Source organism: Oncorhynchus masou, chromosome 1 (assembly GCF_036934945.1).
Source record: "Oncorhynchus masou masou isolate Uvic2021 chromosome 1, UVic_Omas_1.1, whole genome shotgun sequence".
Taxonomy (NCBI): domain Eukaryota; kingdom Metazoa; phylum Chordata; class Actinopteri; order Salmoniformes; family Salmonidae; genus Oncorhynchus; species Oncorhynchus masou.
The window spans coordinates 17,762,330-17,782,342 of NC_088212.1; the positions used below are offsets into that span (position 1 = coordinate 17,762,330).

At 42.3% G+C, this 20,013-nt stretch overlaps 1 protein-coding gene across 3 annotated transcripts in view; it reads right to left on the reverse strand.

The window, feature by feature from the left end:
• LOC135522250 (retinoic acid receptor RXR-alpha-B-like) overlaps positions 1-13,944 on the reverse strand; it is a 37,241-nt gene extending 23,297 nt beyond the window's left edge. For all 3 annotated transcript variants that reach the window (XR_010452661.1, XM_064948493.1, XM_064948411.1), the window contains exons 1-2: positions 13,725-13,944; positions 7,825-7,956 (exon numbers count right to left, since the gene is read on the reverse strand). Coding sequence is in view for 2 of the 3 variants with exons in the window: in XM_064948493.1 (XP_064804565.1) it covers positions 7,825-7,956; positions 13,725-13,752 (160 nt within the window). In the remaining variant the exon portion in view is untranslated. The remainder of the gene's footprint in view (positions 1-7,824; positions 7,957-13,724) is intronic.
• Positions 13,945-20,013: the final 6,069 nt, after the last annotated feature.

A 20,013-nucleotide genomic window follows, 5' to 3' on the forward strand; every position in this document is an offset into this window, starting at 1 on the left:
CACATTTATTATACATACTCGGAGTATCAATTTAGCCTGTAGTTAATAAAACCACCATTTGTACTGCAAAAACCAACCAGTCCAAACCTATTGAAATTCCAATCCATCAAATAGAAATGTCAACACCTCAATTCAAAGTTAATTTAATAGGCTCTGTTACATTTGTTAAATTCGTGGCACAAATGATATACACACCAACATAAAAAACACATGAGCTTTAGAAAAACAATAAAACATGGGTAGACAAACAGCATAAATGTAATTTGTGTCAACATGAACTTTGGTCACATAAATCACTGTGTTAAGAGAGTTTACAAGCTAGAGTGTCCCTGGGCCTTTTTAGTATGACTGAGTGTTATGTAACTGGGAGTGTCCTTCTGTGAGAATTCTGTGGTTGGTTTGAGTTGTCCAGCTTGGCATGGTGCCCCTTGTGTGAAAGACAGGTTTGGGCTGGGTTTCCCCACCCTCACTACATTCCCCAGTTATTCAGTGTGGGAGATGTGGGAGATGGAATTGTGAGACCCTGTGAATGCCTGGCAGTGCAGCAACTGGATCCTATTCTCCATCACTGTATTCATTCCCCTATGGCACTGCCCTGGCACTCTGCCAGCATCACAGCTAGCTGCAAATAGCATTGGTGTCCTTCTCAAATACTTCAACTGCACATGCGTGAATAAATGAAACCAATGGAAATGTCCCAGAAGTGCAAAGACTGCACATCTGGCACTTACAGGTAGGCTCAATCAAACGCTCAACCAATTTAAAATAATAATACTATTTACACTCAGGTCTGTCCAGCATAGGCCTGCAATCAGCACTACTCTATGTAGGCACAGGTAAAGAAAAATAAGTCATTACATCGGATAGGTGCAGTGAAATGTGTTGTTTTACAGGGGCAGCCATAGTAGTGCGATAGGTGCAGTGAAATGTGTTGTTTTACAGGGTCAGCCATAGTAGTGCGATAGGTGCAGTGAAATGTGTTGTTTTACAGGGTCAGCCATAGTAGTGCGATAGGTGCAGTGAAATGTGTTGTTTTACAGGGTCAGCCATAGTAGTGCGATAGGTGCAGTGAAATGTGTTGTTTTACAGGGGCAGCCAGCCATAGTAGTGCGATAGGTGCAGTGAAATGTGTTGTTTTACAGGGGCAGCCATAGTAGTAGTGCGATAGGTGCAGTGAAATGTGTTGTTTGCCATTTTAGGTGCAGTGAAATGTGTTGTTTTACAGCGGCAGCCATAGTAGTATGATAGGTGCAGTGAAATGTGTTGTTTTACAGGGGCAGCCATAGTAGTATGATAGGTGCAGTGAAATGTGTTGTTTTACAGGGTCAGCCATAGTAGTGCGATAGGTGCAGTGAAATGTGTTGTTTTACAGGGTCAGCCATAGTAGTGCGATAGGTGCAGTGAAATGTGTTGTTTTACAGGGTCAGCCATAGTAGTGCGATAGGTGCAGTGAAATGTGTTGTTTTACAGGGGCAGCCATAGTAGTATGATAGGTGCAGTGAAATGTGTTGTTTTACAGGGGCAGCCATAGTAGTATGATAGGTGCAGTGAAATGTGTTGTTTTACAGGGGCAGCCATAGTAGTATGATAGGTGCAGTGAAATGTGTTGTTTTACAGGGGCAGCCATAGTAGTATGATAGGTGCAGTGAAATGTGTTGTTTTACAGGGACAGCCATAGTAGTGCGATAGGTGCAGTGAAATGTGTTGTTTTACAGGGGCAGCCATAGTAGTACAGCACCCCTGGAGCAAATGATGGTTAAGTGCCTTGCTCAAGGGCACATTTAAAAAAAAATCACATTGATTGGCTAGGATATTCAAAACAAACACCTTTTGGTTACTGGCCCAACGCTCTAACCGCTAGGCTGCCAGGACATGCACACACACGTAAACCTGGGTAGGCAAACAGAGAGTCAGGGTGGGAAGGCAATGGTGGGACCAACTGCAAGTGCAACCAAAACCTTCATAGAATTGCAACAACTGCAACATATCTAATGACCCGTATTTGAGAGAAATTGCACTACAATACAGATTCAATGCTGTGACAGTCTAATACTAAGTTCCTCTATCATTAGAGATTTAGTATGATGTGGGCAGATGGATCCCATGGCAACTATGCATTCTGGATCACCAGTAAATATGATGTAGTCACTGAGTCCACAGATCTGACTTATTTAGTTATTTATGCCAAGTCTTGTTATTTTAATGTTAACACTGTGTTTAGGAATGTATGACTTCATTTCAATGTGCATCCAGGACTTGGGGCTATGGGCTATTCTAGGAGGGATGATGGGATGGAGGGAAGGAGGGAAGGAAGTAGAATGCTGTCTTCTTTGTGTAGTATAGTCTAGGCTGGGATTCAAACAAAACATAATACGCCAACATCCCACTGGACTTGACTTTTAAAGTGGTGATGAGGGGAAAATCGAAACGGTTACATATTATTTTTGACGATATATCGTATCGTGTTGTTTTGAGAATATCGCAATATTATTTGTGAGGTAGTTTGCTGTAGCTGCACCAAAACTCCAGTATTTTTCTTTCATAGCTTGTCCTCCATCTTCTTTTCAAATAGGGAGACAATTTGTTTTCAGCAATTGTATTTCCATTATGTTTTCTGAATGTCTCTCTCTACTTCCCTCTGCAGCAGACATATGGTGAGAAATATGTTTGGAACATCTAAACGCAATACATATAGAATTGTGAGAATCGCAATAGATATCGTACCTAAGTACTGAGATAATATCGTATGGTGAGGTCCCTAGCAATTCCCATCCCTATTTTAAAGTTGATTTCCCTGACGTGTGTGCTCAATAAGAAAATCGCTACAGAAAGGATTCCACCCTCTCTCTTTCAGTGTACAGCCCAGTACAGTATCTGAACATCTATCTCATGTGATGTCAAGAAGATTTTACTATTTTATTAGGATCCCCTGGGGTCCACAACATAAGCCTGTGGCAACCAACAAACAACACTTGAAGGGAGTTGTGAAGGAAATGTACTAAATGTCCGCATTACTGTCATCGTTACTAACCTCCACTCAGTCCAAATGTATTTCCACTAGACCACTGTGGGTGTGATGTGGGAGGGTGTGCTTATCACCTGCCTCCATTATATGGACATGGAGTCACATGCTGTAGTTACACCCATACTATGAATGTTATCAACTTGCAGAAGAAATAACCTACTTTGAAAAGCATCAGCAACCATCACCTCTTCAACTCCCTTAGTCTCTATACTGTAATCTAAACTATCAGTTTTTAAGCAGTTATTCTTATTAAGTTGTGGGAACCGGGAGGACAAGGTTTTGAAATATATACCATACAACATAATACCTCAAATTATGAAAGCAAGTCATTAAAGAGGCAGTGCAGTTAAAAATCATGATTTGGCACAAAAATATTAAAATCCACACTATGAGGTCGAAAGAACATTGTGAAAATTATCATAATGCTCTTTTTGTGTAAGAGCTGTTGGCAAAAAAATGCCTGGAATTTCAGCCTGTTTAGGTGGGATGGACATGTTGGCCCACATCATGCCATCACAATGTGATCTGATTATATTAGACCAATGACTGTTCTTCTGGGTAAGGGGTGGGCCCTCCTATCAACCAATCAGTGCTGTGTATGTAAATATCTTCAAATTTGTTTCCTAATGACCACATGATAAGACTGGGCATTTAAAAGGCCAAAGGAGGCTCAGGGAAATAAACTACACAAAATATATTTTGGAGTTTTTTTCATTAAACAAACACATACAAACACACACAGTGATTTATTACAATCACAAAGAATGCACGTGGGCTTTAATGATATGTTCCTAAAAAAAACATTAATGGACCCAAAAGGAGTTGAATAAATGGGCATGGCAGAAATGTGTTTATCCAAAATGTGTTTACCCAGAAATGTGGATAAATAACCTATTTCATCGAATAATGTACTAAAAGGGAGAGATGGCAGCCAGTGAATGGTTTTGAAAGATATATAATGTCAGTGGAGAGATTGAGCTTAACTGTGACATGATTCGTCCCTAATGACTCCTGGCACTGAAAATAGGGAGGGACTACATGAACTTATCCAATATGTTGCAAAACAGTAAAAAAAAATACAAATACGTTGTGTGCCGTAATGAACATGAGTCTGATAAAGACCTGGGATAGATACAGTAGAGGCATCTCCACTGCACGTGCATCTCTCCAACCACCCTCTGCTGTAAGCAGCACAGACAGACACTACAACATGAATCCTGACCCACTGACATCACCATAGCAGTCTAAAGAGGGACATTGTACTGTAATTGTTGTTGTACCCACATAAACCAGTAGAACATCTATTGTTATATGCCGCTTATACCACATACTCTTGCCTCAGTGTTTCCCCTTGGAAACATTAGTGTGGGGGTGGGGGGTGGCAATGCTGCAGTTGTAGAGGCCCTCTTGGCCGCAGAGACAAAATGCTTCTGTTTTAAAGCTAATTTCCTGCAATTGTACACTTTTTGCCAAAATCAATGGGAGCCCAATGCCATGCCATTTTTTGGGAATTTTAGATTCTCCCTGACTGTCTAGTTGTTATTTTGGAGATTGTTAGTTCTCAAAGATTCTCTTATTAAAAAATATATAGGTCCACTATCTTTTCTACATACTTTATATCTGCTTTTAGTCTTTTAAGTTTACACTGAAAACTATTTACCATCCCAAAAATTATATATTAACAAATAATAATATTGATGATTATTATTTACGTAACTTTTTGCAGTGGTGACCACAATTTAGCAGCGACGGTGAGCCTCTGCTAAATGCATATAGGAGAAACACTGTCTCACAAAATCACTTGTCTCCCTCTCCTGTAAAGATGTGTTTCTCTAAGAAGGCATGTGTAGCTTTCTACATGTGAAGGCATGTAGAAAGCTATCCCTGCGCTGCCAGTCTGCTTTCACTATAGCCCAGGCAGCGACACTCATCATCAGGAAAACATAAGCCCAGTGCTGGGAAGAAACCCTCTTCCATTGGCTTCCTCTCCCATCCAATCATACAGTGCGTGCATTCGGGAAGTATTCAGACACCTTCACTTTTTCCAAATGTTGTTACGTTACAGCCTTATTCTAAAATGTAATAAATCATTTTTTTTGCCTCATCTAGCTACACACAATACCTCATAATGAAGAAGCAAAAAATAATTTTCACATTTTTTTTGCAAATGTATAAAAAAAAAGAAGTATTCAGACACTTCACTCAGTACTTTGTTGAAGCACTTTTGGGAGCGATTACAACCTTGAGTCTTCTTGGGTATGATGCTACATGGTTGGCACACCTGTATTTGGGGAGTTTCTCCAATTTTTTCTGCAGATCCTCTCAAACTCTGTCAAATTGGATGGGAGCGTTGCTGCACAGCTATTGTCAGGTCTCTCCAAAGATGTTTGAACAGGTTCAAGTCCGAGCTCTGGCTGGGCCACTCAAGGACATTCAGAGACTCTTCCTGAAGCCACTCCTGCGTTGTTGTCCTGTTGGAAGGTTAACCTTCGCCCCAGTTTGAGGTCCTGAGCACTCTGGAAGAGATTTTCATCAAGGATCTCTCTGTAATTTGCTTCGTTCATCTTTCCCTCGATCCTGACTAGTCTCCCAGTCCCTGCCGCTGAAAAACATCCCCACAGCATGATTCTGACACCACCATGCTTCACCATAGGGATGGAGCCAGGTTTCCTCCAGACGTGGCGCTTAGCATTCAGACCAAAGAGTTCAATCTTGGTTTCATCAGACCAGAGAATCTTGTTTCTCATGGTCAGAGTCCTTTAGGTGACTTTTGGCAAACTCCAAACGGGCTGTCATGTGCCTTATACTGAGGGGTGGCTTCCTTATGGCCACTCTACCATAAAGGCCTGATTGGTGGAGTGCTGCAGAGGTTGTTGACCTTCCAGAAGGTTCTCCCATTTCCCCAGAGGATCTCTGGACCTCTGTCAGAGTGACCATCGGGCTATTGGTCACCTCCCCCGATTGCTCAGTTTGGCCGTGCGGTCAGCTATAGGGAGATTCTTGATGGTTCCAAACTTCTTCCATTTAAGAATGATGGCGGCCACTTTGTTCTTGGGGACCTTCAATGCCACAGACATTTTTGGGTACCATTCCCCAGATCTTTGCTTCGAAAACAATCCTATCTCTGCGCTTTAGAATAAAGCTGTAACGTAACAAAGTGTGGAAAGAGTCAAGGCGTCAGAATAGTTTCCGAATGCACTGTAGGTCAGCCCAGATATTCCACAGGACAATCCATTCGCCCAATCTGCCTTACCCAGTACTGAAACATTACATTAAACATTCTGGTTTGTGCAGACCTTTCTCATGTGTAGTTTTTATACATGTGCATGTAGTGTCGTCTCCCCTCCCCGTGGCTTTGTTTGGTGGCTTTGTTGGATTGATGCACTATTCTCAGTCCTCGGAGACAGAATCCTCTCCAGGCTGTGTGTGAGACATGTCAACCCACCACAACACAGAGACGTGTTAAAGTCATCTGCATGCCCTCTGGAGGTTCCCATCATCCTCTTGTCTATTCTGAACTGCAGATAGCATGTTATCTTTGGGACTTTCCATGGCAAATGAACACCTCAGGAACTTTAACAAGGCAATAGAAGCGCTTCAGTTCTGTACAACCCGTTTAAACGCAGTTCAACAAACCATTGATTAGATGAAACTCTAATCAAGGCACATGACTAGTTTTTTCTGTTATTTAGATGTCAGATAAGTGTTTTGTTGATGAATATGTTTTACTGAATCAAAATTCTACCAGTTGCATATGATAGGTAATTACACACCAGATGGGAACTGTGAGAGCTGTGGAAGAGAACTCAGCTCAGGATGTGTTGTAACATCCCACTGGGAACAGATGTCAATTCAACATCTATTCCACGTTGGTTCAACATTTAAAAAAAATTGTGTTGTTTTTCTGGAAAATTGTATTGATTTTGTTTTTACAGTGACTCAATTGTCAGTTCCATGTAAAGTAATTGAATGATTATGTTTCCAATCATGTTAACATACTGTTGTCATTATTAACCATGTACAATAAGAAACCAAAAATGCCCAATGCAGACACTATTTTACATTATATCATATACAGTACCTGTATATAAAACTGTAACTGGTTGATACAGGTGAGACAAACAGAAATTGCATAAGTGATGCACAGGTGTGTTCCTGCTCAGGGGTTTATCACAGGTGTGTGCCTGCTCGGGGGGTTTTCACAGGTGTGTTCCTGCTCAGGGGTTTATCACAGGTGTGTTCCTGCTAGGGGGTTTATCACAGGTGTGTTCCTGCTCAGGGGTTTATCACAGGTGTGTTCCTGCTAGGGGGTTTATCACAGGTGTGTTCCTGCTCAGGGGTTTATCACAAGTGTGTTCCTGCTCGGGGGTTTATCACAGGTGGGTTCCTGCTAGGGGGTTTATCACAGGTGTGTTCCTGCTCAGGGGTTTATCACAGGTGTGTTCCTGCTAGGGGGTTTATCACAGGTGTGTTCCTGCTCAGGGGTTTATCACAGGTGTGTTCCTGCTAGGGGGTTTATCACAGGTGTGTTCCTGCTCGGGGGTTTATCACAGCTGTGTTCCTGCTCGGGGGTTTATCACAGGTGTGTTCCTGCTCGGGGGTTTATCACAGGTGTGTTCCTGCTCGGGGGTTTATCACAGGTGTGTTCCTGCTCGGGGGTTTATCACAGGTGTGTTCCTGCTAGGGAGTTTATCACAGGTGTGTTCCTGCTCGGGGTTTTATCACAGGTGTGTTCCTGCTAGGGGGTTTATCACAGGTGTGTTCCTGCTAGGGGGTTTATCACAGGTGTGTTCCTTTACCTGTGGGTCTCCTGGGCTGGTGAAGTGGGCAAATGCCTGTGAAGCACAAGCATGCTGTGGGCGAGCCGCCCGTCTCCCCCGGGCACCATCGCTGAGGAGGTGGGGCTACCGAGCACTGGCTCTTGAGGAAGCCTGTACGGGCATATCACATGGGAAAGGACTGTTAAACCCACTGGATGAGGAATTATCTTTAGAACACAGCAGAGCTCACATGCACAATGAAAACAGAAATCTCACAACAGCTGATGAGTCCACCAATCTAGTACCTTTATCAAGTGGAAGGTAGTTCAATCATGCATAAGCTAATTATATTTACATACATTTCAAGTAACATACTTTACTCCATACATTGAGAATTAAACAAGAACAAAGACCAGTGGGTGCAGTAAAACAAAACAAAAGGTCAAAAAACTAACGCTTTTTATAGGGATCTCGTGATTGGAAGCACTTCAAAGACGTTCTACTGAAATGGCCTCTAGACGACACAAGGAAAACACACGAAGTAAAACACTCAGTGGTGTAAAGTACTTAAGTAAAAATACTTTGAAGCACAACTTAAGTAGTTTTTTTGGGTATCTGTACTTTACATTACTATTTATATTTTTGACTACTTTTACTTTACTAGAAAAAAATGTTTTCCCTGACACCCAAAAGTACTTGTTACATTTTGAATGCTTATCAGGACAGAAAATGGTCCAATTCACACACTTATCAACAGAACCCCCCCTGGTCATTCCTACTGCCTCTGATATGGCAGACTCACTAAACACAAATGCATCATTTGTAAATTATGTCTGACTGTTGGAGTGTGCCCCTGGCTATCTGAAAAAAAAAATAATTGTGCAATCTGATTTGCTTTAAATTATTCATACTTTTACTCTTAATACTTAAGTATATTTAAAAGCAAATACTTTTAGATTTTTACTCAAGTAGTAATTTACTTGGTGACTTTCACTTTTACTTGAGTCATTTTATCTTTACATTTACTCAAGTCTAACAATTGGGTACCTTTTCCACCAAGGACAACACTCCAAGGAAAACACTCCAAGGACAACACTCCAAGGAAAACACTCCAAGGAAAACAGTCCAAGGACAACAGTCCAAGGAAAACACTCCAAGGAAAACAGTCCAAGGACAACACTCCAAGGAAAACACTCCAAGGACAACACTCCAAGGAAAACAGTCCAAGGACAACACTCCAAGGAAAACACTACAAGGACAACACTCCAAGGAAAACACTCCAAGGAAAACAGTCCAAGGACAACACTCCAAGGAAAACACTCCAAGGAAAACACTCCAAGGAAAACAGTCCAAGGACAACACTCCAAGGAAAACACTCCAAGGAAAACACTCCAAGGAAAACACTCCAAGGAAAACAGTCCAAGGACAACACTCCAAGGAAAACAGTCCAAGGACAACACTCCAAGGAAAACAGTCCAAGGAAAACACTCCAAGGAAAACACTCCAAGGAAAACAGTCCAAGGACAACAGTCCAAGGACAACACTCCAAGGAAAACACTCCAAGGAAAACACTCCAAGGAAAACACTACAAGGAAAACAGTCCAAGGACAACACTCCAAGGAAAACACTACAAGGAAAACAGTCCAAGGACAACACTCCAAGGAAAACACTCCAAGGAAAACACTCCAAGGAAAACAGTCCAAGGACAACACTCCAAGGAAAACACTCCAAGGAAAACACTACAAGGAAAACAGTCCAAGGACAACACTCCAAGGAAAACACTACAAGGAAAACAGTCCAAGGACAACACTCCAAGGAAAACACTCCAAGGAAAACACTACAAGGAAAACAGTCCAAGGACAACACTCCAAGGAAAACAGTCCAAGGACAACACTCCAAGGAAAACACTCCAAGGACAACACTACAAGGAAAACACTCCAAGGACAACACTCCAAGGAAAACACTCCAAGGAAAACACTCCAAGGAAAACACTACAAGGACAACACTCCAAGGACAACACTCCAAGGACAACAGTCCAAGGACAACACTCCAAGGAAAACACTCCAGGGAAAACACTCCAAGGAAAACAGTCCAAGGATAACACTCCAAGGACAACACTCCAAGGAAAACACTCCGTTTGATTTGATTGATTTCAGTGACACATCCTTCCTTTAAAGGGCCAGGTTTACGAGACCTCTGCTTGTATTGTAGGTTTCTTGGAACAGAATCATCCTGCCTGGATTTGTATTTGGTTTCCAAGGTAATCAAGACAGGGGGTCAGAGTTCAGCGGTGTAGTCCAATACATCAAGAACGTCATAAATAGAGTATGGCTGGAGGGACAGACCTACAGCGGTGTCATCTATTGTCGTTGTGTGACCATTTGATAAGAAGTCACCTTCAAGTGTCTTTTGATGAGCCGATGGCTACATTAGAGAAGAGTGGAAGCAGGACTCTCCGACACTTTCATTTCACAAGATGCCACTCATTAGGTGACCTGTTGTGTTGCGTTATGTGTTGTAGGTAGGCTTTTTGAGAGTGCAGATGTATTGAACTTTACTGAGAAGTTTTGGCAAGCAGACTTTAGATTAAGGATTTTTGGATGACCTCGTCTGAAAAATTGCACGAAACTATGTTAGCTCTTTGCACCCATATTCTGGTCTGAAGGCCTAATTAGAACGACGCAACAATGAGCATTACCCATACCTAAACAATTATCTTATAGAAAATAAAAAAGTATCTTTGGCACAGTAAAGACAGAGTGCATACTGGTGATGCTGACAATGCAGCTCTTTGAATGTAATAGGTCATTCACCAGCTTTAAACCTCATGCTATACTATCTACACTTTTAGGCAAAAGGATTCCCAAACGGTTCTTCGGCTGTACCCATAGGATAACCCTATTTGGTTCCAGGTTAAACCCTTTTTTGTTCCAGGTAGAACTATTTTGGGTTCCATGTAGAACCCTCTGGGGAAACGGTTTTACATGGAATCCAATAAAGTTCTTCCTGGAACCAAACTGACTCTACTTGGAACCAAAAAGTGTTCTTCAAAGGGTTATTCTATGGTGACAGCCAAAGATACAATTTTGGTTCTAGATAGCACCTTTGTTTCTAAGAGTGTACTGACAAATTCTCTAGAATGACATTGGAGGCACTATATCCAAGCTGTGAAATCTGAGCTGATGCAGCATGAGAGAGAAGACAGTGGAAAAAAATGGTGTGTGCGTGTGTGTGCGTGCCTATACCCCATAGCATGTGATCCAGGCAGGGGAAGTTTTGACCCCAGGTTCAACTTCAGGGTCAGGGTTTATTCCTCAACTCATTCTCCGAGTCAGCTCTGCTCTGAATAGCCCCACCCTCTCTGCCTTTCTCAGGGCCTGACCCGTATACACAAGGCATCTAATGGAAGGAGTGTTGATCTAGTTCCACCCTGTACATACTGTATAATCTTATTCATTATGATATAAAAGGCCAAACAGATCCGAGGTTTCGGCCATGCCTTACGTAAGACACAAGTCTCTCAGAGACAATGTTCTCTTCTAAAGAAAATGTTTTTTTGCCAAACAACGTAATCAAATGCGTAACATTTAATTTTTTTAAAGACACAAAGTTAATTTGACATAGACTGAGACAGGAAATCATTTAATACAGTGTCCAGACTTCCCTCTTTCCTGATCCTCTCAATAATGAATTTCATGGCCAAAACAATTCCCCTTCTGTTGCCTTCTAGTACAATATTAGGGAGAAGCTGTTAGCTCATTTACAGTAATACAGCTCATTTACAGTTAATACATACTGTAGCTAAGCAGCTTATACCATTGGATAACAAATCTGCCTCATGAGAGTATATCAATTTGACTCTCTTTGGTAAATACGGAAAAATAACAATAATTCTAAAACAGGAACACAAGCAATTGCACACACACACAGACACACAGTTGGTTGTTGTACAGTGCGTATTCCCTGAGCCAGATTCCATCACAGGTTGAACCTCAGGTGCACCAGAAGAAATATTGAGCTCTCAGCTCATGATCGAATATCTTGACAAGGGATCTCAGAGCATACCCAATCACCACAGTAGTGCTTTCATCCTGAGGCCATTTCAGAAGAACAACCAGGTTAATATCTGTCGGCTGAGCCTGGCTGGTCCTCACTCACTTTTACCAGAGATGGAGAAAACCATCTAGTCTGTGCAGTCAGTCACTGACAGAGGAATACTCACTGCACTGATGTCAGACACATATATCACCTCAACTGGCTGTTCAACTGTCTCTTGTTTATAGGTTGACAATAAACGAGCAAAATGCAGTGAGCAATGAGCAAAATAATCAGAAAATAGCAATTCATATTCAGGAAGGTGAGTTCCAATGTGAGTCCCCAATACTGCCACTTGCAATCCACTTGCAATATCATGTTCATCACATACATTGTGCAGTTTACCGGTAAACTTCATGACAAAATGCGCCCATAATAAAACAGAACTCAGATATCGTATTCAAGCTCTTATTTTGAAATTACCAGCAAACCATCCATCATCTGTAGTTTGCCTCTGAGTATACTGTAGGCTACAGTGCAATGAGGAGCATGCTGCTGGTGCTGGCATTGTTTTTGTACACGGACTGGCCTGGGACTTGGGGTTGTCTGTGAAACATTGACCTAAAGCAATTAAGTTCCCCTTTAAACCTCAACAAAATAAAAGGGACAGCTGCAGACCTTCACAATGGACCAAACCTCACCTTAGACACAGACCTGCCATGCTGTAAAACATAATTGTTCTCTTTAAATGGTGGGGTCTTGACTGACTAAATACCCCCTTCCAGGTTGAAGGGCGTATTTAGCAACGACCATGGACTTGGGAGGATATGGACTAGGTGTGAGACTTATTTGTGGAAATCTAGCTAATACTCTCGCAGCCTGTAAAAGTTAAATAGCTATAACATGTAGTCCATCTAGGAATGGTCTTCCATGTAGGCAACACTGTGAAAGATAAGCTCTGTCCAGTCAACGGGGAAGAGGGTTCAAGAAAAACATCTGACACACACAAACAGCTGAATTAATAGACATAAAAGAGAATAGCGGTGATGAAACAATATTGTGCTTGTAGAATAAGTTCAAATTTCGAGGGAAATAGTATAGCCTAGTGTATACTGTTTCTAAAATGATAGCAGGGGAGTGAACAACTCTCAACAACAAACAACTTATCACCAGAGCGTTCTGTCGAAAAGATGTATCAGAATGCCAGTTAATAACCTTCCTAAATATTCTGAAATAAAAACAAGATATATATGTATATATCAAGCTATTGAGATTTTTTTATTTTGTATAATTGAGAATGCATTATAACAGGGTACGTTTTTCTGAATGGATTATCTAAATAAAGGTAGCCTGAAAAAACGAAATGCTGAATGATCATTGTTGGCTTGAGCAATAATCAGTTTGCCAAATCTTAATAATAATAATAATATATCCCATTTAGCAGACGCTTTTGTCCAAAGCGACTTACAAGTCGGCTGGGGCCACTACTGCATATGGGTGGCCCCAGTGGGAATTGAACCCACGACGCTTGGCGTTGCAAGCGCCATGCTCTACCGACTGAGCCACACAGGACCCTTCATATTCACGCGTAATTATTGCACGTCCTGGATTGAAATGTATTCCTGCTGAGCATGTATTACTTAAACGTTTCAAGGTGTCCTCTATGTTGTAATCATCATCAACTGTTCATACCATAATATATTACAAATTGGTTACAAAGTATCCCGCGTAAAAGTTTCTCCTTGCACGATAATAGACTTGACAATTAGGCTACATTCTCTATGTCATGATGACTGATGTTTTCAAACATACCACAACAACAGTGTTCCAGAGGTCTTTGCAATGTAAGGACCAGTGGCAATTACAAATTGTAATGTCACATTTTTATAACGGATGAAACTTACCAAAAGAAAGGAATGGTTTGGTTTCCATGTTAGCTCATACCAGCGGATCTTCCCAACAGCAATACCGGCCTATGACAGATCAAGAAGCCAAACGTATGCTCTAGTGAAAGTGACAGTTCTAGCCTTGGTCAAAATCCAGCGATGTCACCGCCGACTTCGTGAAATCCGGACGTGAATTCAGATTCACAATACCTTCCGCTTACTGTGTTTTGTCCCACCACCATTGCTCGTGTGCTTTACCACAACCTATGATAGGGACCCTCCAAGGGGGATTCCCAGTATGGCTTTAAGAATCAGCGACAGCCTATTGTGTAGACCTATTATTGTGCCCTAAATGCTGATTGTCAGAAAGCTGTTGTATATAAGACCGTGTACCACTGATATGACCAAACGTTTATTTTTACTGCTGTAATTAGGCTGGTAACCAGTTTATAATAGCAATAAGGTACCTCAGGGGTTTGTGGTATTTTGCCAATATACCACTGTAAAGGGCTATGTCCAGGTACTCTGCGTTGCGTGGTGCATAAGAACACCCATTAGCGGCGGTATATTGGCCATAGCTTAATCATAGTACAATAACTTTATTTTCCTCTACACACAATATTGAGTAGGCTATTACATTCACATAGGCCTAGTATATATAACATATTTTACAGTGATATTTAACTTTGAAAAAGGAAACAATTTTGCATTGTTGTTTTAAATACCGTTGTCTAGTATATTATTTTAGTGATTGTATGTTTTTAAAATGCTCAAACTTTGGGACAGCGTATACTTTTTTGGTTAAGTGTTTCCAGCGAATACGAACGAGGAAAAGCATTTGGTAAAATAACAGGCTGAGGGCTGAGATAGTGAGATCTGAGCTTGACGGTTCAGACACCCTCCTCCCAGGGAAAAATGCTCCAGCAGAATGATGACTTTTCCTGTTGTGTTTAACTCTCTCCACAGAGACACCTAGCCAGCCAATACATTAGCTGTTGGAGTCCGTGTTGAGTGGAGTATGTTTTAGCAAAAAAACAGATCAACTCCCTAACACCTACGCTGTGTCCAAAATGGCACCCTATTCCCCATATAGTGTGCTACTTTTGACCAGAGCCCTGGCAAAAGAAATAAGAAAATAAGTGTGCAATGCATTTCCTGTCAAACATATCGGTATGTCCCAGATTTAACATAATTACATTCATTATCTGATATCTTTGATCTCGTCTTAATGAATAGACCAATAAATGTCATCCTGTTCCTTCTCACATTCTTAATACAGTATATACAAATACTACACATGTTGTACAAAAAGACTGCCATAAATCTCCACACTTCCTTCCCCTGTCTCCCACTTCAAGGAAAACCCTCCCAGTGCACACACATCATTAAATTATCTTTCCCCCAGACCTGCACCTCTCCATCCCTAGACCTGCTCCCCTCCCTCCCTCCCTCAACCCTAGACCTGCTCCCCTACCTCCCTCGACCTACTCCCCTCCCTCGATCCTAGACCTACTCCCTTCTCTCCCTCGATCCTAGACCTGCTCCCCTGCCTCCCTCGACCCTAGACATACTCCCCTCCCTCGCTCAACCCTAGACCTGCTCCCTTCCCTCCCTCGATCCTCCTACCTCCCTAGACCTGCTCCCCTACCTCCCTCGACCCTAGACATACTCCCCTTCCTCCCTCCCGACCATAGACCTGCTCCCTTCCCCCCTCGATCCTAGACCTGCTCCCCTACCTCCCTAGACCTACTCTCCTCCCTCCCTCCCTCGACCTACTCCCCTCCCTCCCTCCCTCGATCCTAGACCTGCTCCACTCCCTCCCTCGCTCCTTCAGCCCTAGACCTGCTCTACTCCCTCCATCCATCACCCATAGACCTGCTCCACTCCCTCCCTCACTTTCTAGACCTGCTCCACTCCCTCCCTCACTTCCTAGACCCGCTCCCCTCCCTCCCTCAACCCTAGACCTGCTCCCCTCCCTCCCTCAACCCTAGACCTGCTCCCCTCCCTCCCTCAACCCTTACCTCCGTCGATCCCAGACTTGCTCCCTTCCCTCCCTCGATCCTAGACCTGCTCCCTTCCCACCCTCGATCCTATACCTGCTCCACTCCCTCCCTCGCTCCTTCAGCCCTAGACCTGCTCTATGCCTCCATCCATCACCCATAGACCTGCTCCACTCCCTCCCTCACTTTCTAGACCTGCTCCACTCCCTCCCTCACTTCCTAGACCCGCTCCCCTCCCTCCCTCAACCCTAGACCTGCTCCCCTCCCTCCCTCCCTCAACCCTAGACCTGCTCCCCTCCCTCCCTCAACCCTAGACCTGCTCCACTGTCATATTGGACTGCTTGGAGAAGGAACAAATCATAATTGTTCATCTTTGTCATAGTAGACAGCTTGGAGAAGGAAGAAGTAATAATTGTTCCTTGCTTGATGCAACAATGTTACACCTGGCATACCTTTCTTTACACTGATACTTATTGTTCCTCCAGAAGACGTCTAGAGGGGCCATCCTTCCAGCTGTCGTCTCGAGGATAATCCAGACGGTACACCCAGCATGAACTCCCAGGGAAAGCTGTAACTGGGGACATTGTATTGTTTACTTACAGATGTAGTAGCCTGAGAGACAACAAACACCCAGTGGTTATGCACTAACATGAGCAATGGCTGATACATCTCAAAAACTACGTCTGCTCGTTAATGCTTAGGGACATACACACACGCGTGCACACACACAAATAGCCTACGCACACACACACACACACACACACACACACACACACACACACACACACACACACACACACACACATAGACATGTTTTTGTTATGTGTCAGGACTTTTTGGGTAGTAACAATGTATTCCCATTCAAAATCATATTTTCCCAAACCCCTAACCCTAACCACTAAATCTATCCCTTAATTAAACCTAAAAAAGCATTTTTAAATGCCCTGACTTTTTACATTTACATTTACATTTAAGTCATTTAGCAGACGCTCTTATCCAGAGCGACTTACAAATTGGTGAATTTTTAAATACTTTCTCTTGTTTCATATCTTGTCAGGACATTCTTGTCAACAAGACAGGAAAACAAGTCCACACACACACACACACAATAACCATAGCCATCAGATAGTCATCCTCTGACTCAAATAGAGTTGTTCAAGCCAAGACATTCTCAAGATGTCAAACATCAAGGTTAACAGAAGGAAAAAATAATGAACAGAACTCTGATCTGTTTCAACTGTCTTTGTGATTGTCTCCACCCCCCTCCATGTGTCACCCATCTTCCCCATTATCCCCTGTGTACTTATACCTGTGTTCTCTGTTAGTCTGTTGCCAGTTTGTCTTGTTTGTCAAGCTGACCAGCATTTGTCCTTTCAGCTCCTGTTTTTTCCCAGCTTCTCTTTTTCTCGCCCTTCTGGTTTTGACCCTCGCCTGTCCTGTCTCTGTACCTGCCTGCCTGACCACTCTACCTGCCCCTGACCCTGAGTCTGCCTGCCGACCGGTACCCTTGCCCCTTCTTTGGATTATTGACCCCTGCCTGCCTTGACCTGTCTCTTGCCTGCCCCTTTGGACTGTTAAACCATTGTTTATTCAACATGTATACATCTGGGTCTTACTTTGATTCCTGATAGAACTTAGCAAACTCACAAATATGTCAAACTCTATACAAGACTATGTAGATATACTACAAATACAGTACACCAGCAAACCATTCACAAGGAAAAGACTAGCACAACAGTCTAAACGGAATGAAATGATTACTGATTTCCATATTTTATACAAATTAACCATTCAATAAATGGACAAAGTCATACTACTCACCCCTTAGAGCTCAGAACACCTGCTGTATTGCCTCTACCACAAAGTGAATAGGGAGACAGCAGAAGTAATGATTGGTAACATCTTGAGCTTACTTTGTTATGGTCTCATCACACATCTCCCTGCTGTCATGACTGTGTGTGTCTGTCTCAGGCTACAGTGGGGCCCCTCCAGAACATCACCGGCAGGCTAACTCCATGGTGGGGTTTGTTGTTGGGTCACAGTCAAGTCAACTCTAAAGCAGGCACCCCACTGACATGAGGCCTGGAGTTGGCCTTTAGTGACCTGGCAGGGCGCAGTAAGCTCACCAGTGACGGAGACAAAGAGCTAAAAAGGGAAAGGCCATGAGTAGTACTGTTCTGTTGTAGGTGGCACTGTGAGAGATTAGGAATTCAGACATAATGGGTATCATTCTCCATAAAAATGAAGTAACCCTGCAAAATGTCGTACTGCCTCCAAGGTGTTCTTAGAGAAAAATAACATAAAGTTCCTTCGGAAAGAACTCAGACCCCTTGATTTTGTTACGTTACAGCCGTATTCTAAAATTAATTCAATATTTTTTTTTCTCAGCAATCTACACACAATTCCCCATAATGACTAAGTGAAAAAAGGGTTTTAGAATATTTGTATTAAGAATTAAAAACAAACTTATTTACATAAGTATTCAGAACCTTTGCTTTGAGACTTGAAATTGAGCTCAGGTGTTTGGAACCACCAAGACTCTTCCTAGAGCTGGCCGCCTGGCCAAACTGAGCAATCGGGGGAGAAGGGCTTTGGTCATGGAGGTGACCAAGAACCCGATAGCTCCAGAGTTCCTCTGTGGAGATGGGAGAACCTTCCAGAAGGACAACCATCTATGCAGCACTGCACCAATCAGGCCTTTATGGTAGCTTGGCCAGATGGAAGCCACTCCTCAGTAAAATACACATGACAACCCACTTGAAGTTTGCCAAAAGGCCCCTAAAGGATCTCAGACCATGATAAACAAGATTCTCTGGCTTGATAAAACCAAGATTGAACTCTTTGGATGTTTTTCAGCAGCAGGGCCTGGGAGACTAGTTAGGATCGAGGGAAAGATGAACGGAGCAATGTACAGAGAGATCCTTGATGGAAACCTGCTCCAGAGTGCTCAGACTGGGGCCAAGGTTCACCTTCAAGCAGGATAATGACCCTAAGCACATAACCAAGATAACACTGCAGTGGCTTCGGGACAAGTCTCTGAATGTCTGGCCCAGCGAGAGACTGGACTTGAACCCGATCGAACATCTCTGGAGAGACCTGAAAATAGCTGTGCAGTGACGCTCCCCATCCAACCTGACAGAGCTTGAGAGGATCTGCAGAGAAAAACTCAGGTGTACAGGTATGCCAAGCTTATAACGTCATACCCAAGAAGACTTGAGGCTGTAAACGCTAACAAAGATGCTTAAACAAAGTATATAAATGTGATATTTCATTTTTTTTATAAATTAGAAAAAAAATCTAAACCTGTGCTTGCTTTGTCATTATGGGGTATTGTTTGTAAATTGATGAGGGGGAAAACGATTTAATCAATTTTAGAATAAGGCTGTAATTTAATTTAATAAGGCCGCCATGTGGAAAAAGTCAAGGGGTCTGAATAATTTCCGAAAGCACTGGAGATAACAAGGTCTTGGCCAGGTAACTGTCTGACCTAACTTAGACCTTCTGGTCCAAAACATTTGGTTTGATTTTAGTTTGAACTTGGGTTTTTCGTTTTTGGTTAAGACATTAGTTATGTCCAGCAGGATTTTAGAAACAAGATTAATCTCATTTTCTACAGTGGGATGTAAAGTAGAGAAGAAACATTTTAAACAGCTTCCCCTCACTGTGTTAATGAAATACACATACCACTACCGTTATTTGGACAGTGAAGCTAAAACTTTTAATTTGGCTCGATACTCCAGCAATTTGGATTTGAGATCAAATATTTCATTAGGTGACAGAACAGAATTTCACCTTTTGAGGGTATTTTCATGCAAATCAGTTTTACCATTTAGAAATGAATGCATTTCATGTATTTAGTTCCCCAGTTTGAAGGTATCATAACTATTTGGACGAATTCACTTCCCTTTTTGTAAAAAGTTTAGTATTTGAACCCATATTCCTCGCAACGAATGAATATATCAAGCTTGTGACTCTACAAACTTGTTGGATGCATTTGCAATTTGATTGTGTTTCAGATTATAATGTGCCCAATAGAAATGAATGGTAAATAATGCATCTTTGGAGTCACTTTTATTGCAAATGGGGAATATAATGTTTCTGTACACTTCTACATTAATGTGGATGCTACCATGATTACGGATAATCGTGAATGAATCGTAAATAATGATAAGGGATAAAGGTACAGATGCACAAAGATCATGGCCCCAAAGCATGCTAACTTCTCACCATTAACAAGGAGGTGTGTTTATTTATTTTAAACTTTACATAGCAGGGGGGAAATGTTTAAGGGAAAGTTCAGGATGTTA